The sequence below is a fragment of the Bison bison genome, unplaced genomic scaffold (genome assembly GCF_000754665.1).
Source record: "Bison bison bison isolate TAMUID 2011002044 unplaced genomic scaffold, Bison_UMD1.0 scf7180017864213, whole genome shotgun sequence".
NCBI lineage: Eukaryota > Metazoa > Chordata > Mammalia > Artiodactyla > Bovidae > Bison > Bison bison.
Genome location: NW_011494785.1, coordinates 3,557,477 through 3,564,893, shown reverse-complemented (window position 1 = coordinate 3,564,893; position 7,417 = coordinate 3,557,477). Strand labels below are relative to the sequence as shown.

Below are 7,417 nucleotides of genomic sequence, written 5' to 3'. Positions count from 1 at the left end.
CCAAGAGAGTTCCAGAAAAACATCTATTTCTGCTTTATTGACTATACCAAAGCCTTTGACTGTGTGGATCACAATAAACTGGAAAATTCTGAAAGAGATGGGAATACCAGACCACCTGACCTGCCTCTTGAGAAACCTATATGCAGGTCAGGAAGCAACAGTTAGAACTGGACATGGAACAACAGACTGGTTCCAAATAGGAAAAGGAGTACGTCAAGGCTGTATATTGTCACCCTGCTTATTTAACTTCTATGCAGAGTACATCATGAGAAACGCTGGGCTGGAAGAAGCACAAGCTGGAATCAAGATTGCCGAGAGAAATATCAATAACCTCAGATATGCAGATGACACTACCCTTAGGGCAGAAAGTGAAGAGGAACTAAAAAGCCTCTTGATGAAAAGTGGAGAGTGAAAACGTTGGCTTAAAGCTCAACATTCAGAAAACTAAGATCATGACATCTGGTCCCATCACTTCATGGGAAATAGATGGGGAAACAGTGTCAGACTTTATTTTTTGGGGGCTCCATCACTGCAGATGGTGACTGCAGCCATGAAATTACAAGATGCTTACTCCTTGGAAGGAAAGTTATGACCAACATAGACAGTATATTCAAAAGCAGAGATATTACTTTGCCAACAAAGGTCCGTCTAGTCAAGGCTATGGTTTTTCCTGTGGTTCTGTATGGATGTGAGAGTTGGCCTGTGAAGAAAGCTGAGCACTGAAGAATTGATGCTTTTGAACTGTGGTGTTGGAGAAGACTCTTGAGAGTCCCTTGGACTGCAAGGAGATCCAACCAGTCCACCCTAAAGGAGACCAGTCCTGGGTGTTCATTGGAAGGAATGATGCTAAAGCTGAAACTCCAGTACTTTGGCCACCTCATGTGAAGAGTTGACTCATTGGAAAAGACTCTGATGCTGGGAGGGATTGGGGGCAGGAGGAGAAGGGGATGACAGAGAATGAGATGGCTGGATGGCATCACCGACTCGATGGACGTGAGTCTGGGTGAACTCCAGGAGTTGGTGATGGACAGGGAGGCCTGGCGTGCTGTGATTCATGGGGTCGCAAAGAGTCAGACACGACTGAGTGACTGACGATTGTCTAAACACTGATACCTACTTTGATCATGGGCAAGATATATTTTTAGAATATGAGCTATAGTGGTTGCTTCAAGCTTTTTTTCTGTGTGATAATTAATGTATAGAAAATAAGACTTGTCTGAAAAATAATTTTCAGACACGCTTCTTGAAAAATAAATCATTGCTTCTTAGATTTGCTGGAGGAGAAGTCCATAAATTCGTAGTTTGCCTCTGATTTTCAGTTTTAGAATGAAGCAAGTTTATAGAGGATTGATTTGTTTTCCTACTGAAATTCAGTGTAATTTTCTTATGAGAATTTGATACATAACATAAGCCAGAAGCAAAGCAGAGGGAGATGTTTTGACTGAGGAAGGCTGGTAAGCTGTGCTTTCAGAGAGGGAAGATCTGTCAAGATAAAGGAATCCATGATGATGACTTACATTTGCGTATCCTTGCAGAGTACAGAGAGCTTTCACATACGTGATGTCTTCTGAGCTTCACAGCTCTGCAGAAATCAGGGCTTCTGACACTGTCTTCATGTTATAGGTGGGGAGATTAAGGCTCAGAAAAGGTGCAGTACAGCCAAGTTGCGTGGCAGGTAAATGAGGTGGTCAGAAGTGAAATCTAGACTTAAAACTGGGCTTTTGACTTCTAATCTCCTCTCTTCTTCTTCTCACTTACTATTAAGATATCCATTCCAGATATTTCTGGATGCCATTTATGCACATAACCGGTTACAGCTGCTACTGATTACATTCTGATTATTTTTAGAGCAAGGTTGAAGAAATCAGACATCCTAGCAAAGTACTAATGAGTACTAATTCCATCCAGTGGAATGGGAGTGGAAGGATTTAGTTGGTGTCCTAAGGCAAAAGAATGTACTTGCTCTTTGCCACTTTGATTTTTGGCTGTGCTGCGTCTTCCCGGCTGCTTAGGAGCTTTCTCTAGTTGCCGCGAGCGGGGGCTACTCTCCAGTTGCCGTGCGTGTTTGCCATTGCCGTGGCTTCTCATTGTGGAGTCTGGGCTCCAGAGCGCAGGCTCAGTAGTTGCCCCGCGTGCTGTCTTCCCAGACCGGGGATCAAATCTTCGTCCCTGCATTGACAGGCGGGTTCTTAACCTCTGGACCACCGGGGACGTCCAGAACAATGTACTTTGATCTTTACATGAGAGAGAAGGAAATGACATTACCAGAGAGAAACTGCAACCCCTGAGAAGAGGACAGCCCAGCAGGAGGTGAAGTGAACTTGAATTCTCAGTTGTGTCCTTTTTAAAATCTGTGAGGAATAAACGGATAGTTTAACTTCTGCATAAAGTCATTCGTTTTAAATAACTTTTCTGTTGGGCTCACTAAAAAGAATGCTTTTTAAAGCCTTCGTCGTGTGGGACATGCAGAATGAGAGAGAGGGCTTCTTCATCTGAAGCAGTTTTCTTCACTGTGTTCTCTGGGGCCAAATGAATCCTCTCATCAGCTGCCAAGTTTCCCTTCTCACTGCCTCTCTCTCCCCAGGCAGTTCTCCCTTCTCTCTGATTGTCTTTTCTAAATGGGCCTCTTAGGAAATGGGTTTTCGTTCCCTTGCTTCAATTAAGTTAGTCCCAGATTGTGGCAGTCACTCAAGTAACAAACCGCTGAGCCCGGAATATTAACAGTTCTCCTGCGTGAGGCAGGGTAGGTTTCTGTGGAGTCTTTTCTGGCCTTTCTAATTTGATCTTTGTGCCTTCTCCCAGAAGCAGTGTTTTGTTCCAGCCAGATGTACTCTTGGGTCTCACTGCATGTGAAACTACGCCTCCAGTATTGACATTTGGGATTTGGACAAGGTGAATCTACTTGTCAGTTGACTTAGAGAAAAATGCTTTTAGTAATAGCTGTTGACTCAAGTACTTGACGCCATGATCAGTTCAGACACGATGAAATCTGATGACCCTTTTCCAATAGTATTTATAACCTGTGATCAACTGCTCCCATGGGCATCTTCAAAATCCATTCACTGGCTTGGAAATTCTGCTGCCTAAAAATACCCATGAACTGACATTCTGACTGAAAAGATTCTTGGCAGACTTGTTGAAATGCCATAATAATGAAATCCCAGACTCTCTGCTGACCATTTGAATATTTGTGGGGAAGGTGCAGTCTGCACGCTGAGGCAGGTGCTGTGGGGCTGAGGCTGAACTCTAGCTCGTCCACTCATCCACTTTCTGACCTTGAACAGATAGCTCCCTCTGAGTTAACAGTTCTCTGGTGTTAACTTTCCCTCTGAGTTAATGATTCTCCCTCTGTTCTGTAGAACTTCGTTTTGTTTTGTGTAGATTTGCTAACCAGGCTTGTTTAGGCTTGCTATTCAACTACTTGGTTTGAAATGAAGAAAAGAGAATATTAAAGCAACGAATGCAAGTTTAGTAAGATCATAATACAGTTTGACCAGAAATCCTAGTTCAGAGTTATTATAAGTGTATAAAAATCTTGATTATTTCTGCTAAGTTATAGTTTAAAACTAGAGCTCAGAGAAAGTGTAACTTTTGAAGTACAGAAGGGATCTAAATGTTACAATTATATAACATCTTTTTAGTGCCTCTTCTGTTCAGGTCAGAATGCTTTGAATATACCACACTGTTTATTTAAATTGGCCATCTTGCCCAGGCTTGATGAAAGGAATTAGTGGTGTTGAGATAAGGCATTAAAGACACACCTGTCGTCTTCACTGTTAGAGGCCGTAAGAGAAATGTTTGAGGATTTTAGTTGTATTTCAGAATCTAGCATCATTGGGAAGGTTTTAGTACTTTATGGGGAATAAAATGGTTTTAGAGCGTTTAAAAACACTTGTTTGTTTAGCTGTGTCAGGTCTTAGTTGTGGCCCACGGGAGCTTTTGTTGCGGTTCAAGGACTCTCTCGTTGTGGTGCGTGGGCTCAGGAGCCCTGAAGCATGTGGGGTCTTAGTTCCCCATCGGGGACCAAACCTTTGTCCCCTGCATTGCAAGGCAGATTCTTAACCACTGGACAACCAGGGAAGTTCTGAGATAGAATGATTTTTTTCCCCATGCTCACAATTCTGGTTTAGTGAAGAGGGACCAGTGAGGTGGAGGAAAAGCAGTTTCATAGCAGTAGTTGTTGAAAATACTAGTCTGTAACAGTGAGTTTATTTTTTGTCTTATTTGTTTTATATAGGACTTTTTCAAGTGTATACTAATTTTCACTGAATACTCATAATATTCTTGCACTGTATACATAAAGCTTGATTTAAAAATATGTGAATGAGGATTAAAGACAGGAAATCAGGAGCATACCTAGACAGGGGCCCACAAAGTCAAGGTGAAGAGTGTACCATATCTCTTATTTTTGTCTATTTGTGTCTCTTTTAAGCTAGGGAAAAAATGAGATGATTAAACACTTAGTGTTGTTATTCTTAAATGTAAAGGTGGTGGTTGTTGTTCAGTCTCCCCGTAGTGCCTGATTCTTTGCAGCCTCTTTGGACTGCAGCACACCAGGCCGCTCTGTCCCTCACCATCTGAAATTTGCCCAAGTTCATGTTCATTGCATCCATGATGCCATCCAGCCGTCTTGTCCTCTGATGTCCTCCTCTTCTGCCTGAAATCTTTCCCAGCATCAGGGACTTTTCCAATGACTTGGATGTTCACATCAGATGGAAAGGTTAAGAAGAAGGAGAGAAGTCGCTCAGTCATGTCCAACTCTTTGTGACCCCATGGACGGTAGCCTACCAGGCTCCTCCATCCATGGGATTTTCCAGGCAAGAGTACTGGAGTGGGCTGCCATTTCCTTCTCCAAATGTAAAGGTTACATAGGAATTTAAATAGAGGGGACTGTCAGAGAATCAGCACACCTCCTTGTCTGTATCTCAGAGCTTATTAAATCTGCTTACAGTTAGTGGGCAGGAGGAGTCTTGGAGATGGTGCACAAATTCCAGGTTGCTGTGCATTATTAAAATTTATAAACCCTTCCACAGTGTGGGAATGTCCTAGTTAGCCATTCAGCCATAGAGAGATGCTTTTGTGCATTTACCCAAAGTGCGGGAAAAGCCCTGCTTCCCTTTGTAGCTGTGGAGCATGTCTTCTTAAATGAAGACATCATATTTATAGGTTTTTTTTTTGGCAAGAAGCTCCTAGTAAAAACTTAACAATAGAAATAATTGAGAACCACTTCTGCCTTGTTTTATACTTCGTTTCTAAGAATGCTGAGTCACAAAATCTTAAGTTAGGAAATTGTCAAAAATAGAAAAGACTTTCAGAAAGAGTTTAAAGACAGACAGAAGGGTTTGGTTTTTTAATTGAGACAGTAATTTGATTCCATTTTGTTGACTTCCTTCAGTGAAACAGATTTGTCTCCTAATAGTATTAAATCTTGTCCATCCACATTTGTAGTCTCTTGTAATGACTGAATAGTGTTTTACTCTTTTATTGAAAAGGAAGTTACATGATTTGCTAGATCTTGAAGTCAGTGATTTTAGTAAGATGCTATATACTACCTAACTATCTCTTAGAACTATCTCCAAAAAAGAAGTAGATCTATATGGGAAAAGAATTAAAAAAAAAAAAAGAGTATATGTATTAACTGATCACTTTGCTATATACCTGAAACTAGCACATTATAAATCAATTATATTCCAATAAAAATTAAAAACGAAAAGAAAAGAAAAACAGAAGTAGAATATATTTGATTTTAGATGTAATTTAGACTCTGGAAAGAGACCAGGATTAGTGTCTTTCTGTTATTTAACCCTAGGCGTAGCTCTCCAGCTCTGTTTCCTTTATCTTCAAAGTGTGAAAAATGACAGTACTTAATTCATAGGACTGTTTTGAGGAATAAATAAAAGAATACATTTAAAGTACTTAACACTGTGTCTGGAATATAATGAATACTCAGTACATGATTTTAAAGAGAAAAAAATGCTGGCGTGCGCGGGGGTCCGTGTTCTGCCTTTTCTCATCCTGTGGGTATCCAGTCTCGTCAGTCCCCTAGACTGTGTGGCATGAAGCGTGGCCGGTCCTCCTGCAGTCAGTGTGGGCAGCCTGTGGAGACTGGTGCTTCCCTGAGGTAGCCTTAACTGGCTCCAAATGGCCCAAAGGAGTAGCTTGCTACACGGACATGACAAGACTGATGTGGTTTAAGAGGATTTTCTCTTTAAGTGCTTTCATTTTTTTTTAACAGTGCCTTTGAAGATGAGACCATGAAGCTCAGGCAGCTGAAACTGGATAACCAGGTGAGCAGAGTCTCCTCTTCTGAAAGATGTGGACAGCTTATCCTGACCAGGAAGCCAATGGGCCTGACTGTGGCTACAGCAAGGCCAAAGCGCTTGAGGACATCAGCATTAAAACTGGCCTTGGACTTATAGTCACTAAAGATTCCTTGGCATCTGTCATAAGAATTAGAAAAATGTTAACGCTGTATTTCTGTGTAGTAATATGAAACTGCTGCCCAAATATCTCTCTGCACTGTAATTTCATGTAACTACAAGATTTTTTCTTTATCTTAAAATGCAAATCTGAAAGTGGTACTGTGCTTCTTAAAAGCTTCTACTGCCTACAGAATACTTTCTCACAGTATTGGTCTCACTTTTCAGTTACATGTTATTATTTGCAGTGATTTGACTTATGTTCATTTCCTCCATTAGACTAAGCTCCATGAGAACAGGAACCAAGAAGTCTGTTAATGATGACCTTTCCATCAGAAGGTCCTGGCCTGGGGCTGGGCCCATTGTAGTCCTTCATTAAATACTGGAATGATGGAAGAGATAAATGCAGTTCTCTGTTGTCACGTACTATGAGAGTCCTGATTAGTCAGCCTAGAATCTTACACCCAACATGTGTTATTTTCATAGGAGTGTTTTCTAATTCAGGAAATTCTTTAGGTCCATCCAGTCTGCCAACATGGGGTCATTAGCCGTCAGTGTCTGGAGTGACAGGTGACTAAAAATACTTCCAAGTGCTGTCTTGCTCCTTTATGTTGCTTTTGGACCTCATAATGGGACTTTCTGTTGTTCAGTCGCTCAGGCATGTCCGACTCTTTGCCACCCCATGGACTGCAGCGTGCCAACCTGCCCTGTCCTTCACCATCTCCTGGAGCTTGCTCAAACTCATGTCCTTCGAGTTGGTGATGCCATCCAGCCATCTCATCCTCTGTCATCCCCTTCTCCTCCTGCCTTCAATCTTTCCCAGCATCAAGTTCTTTTCCAGTGAGTCAGCTCTTCGCATCAGGTGGCCAAAGTATTGGAGTTTCAGCTTCAGCATCAGTCCTTCCAATGAATATTCAGGACTGATCTTTAGGATGGACTGGTTGGATCTCCTTGCAGTCCAAGGGACTCTCAAGAGTGTTCTCCATCACCACAGTTCA

At 41.8% G+C, this 7,417-nt stretch overlaps 1 protein-coding gene across 2 annotated transcripts in view; it reads left to right on the top strand.

The window, feature by feature from the left end:
• TULP3 (tubby like protein 3) overlaps nucleotides 1-7,417 on the top strand; it is a 30,234-nt gene that overhangs the window by 6,024 nt on the left and 16,793 nt on the right. For both annotated transcript variants that reach the window (XM_010845006.1, XM_010845007.1), the window contains exon 2: nucleotides 6,236-6,287. In XM_010845006.1, the coding sequence (XP_010843308.1) occupies nucleotides 6,236-6,287 (52 nt within the window). The remainder of the gene's footprint in view (nucleotides 1-6,235; nucleotides 6,288-7,417) is intronic.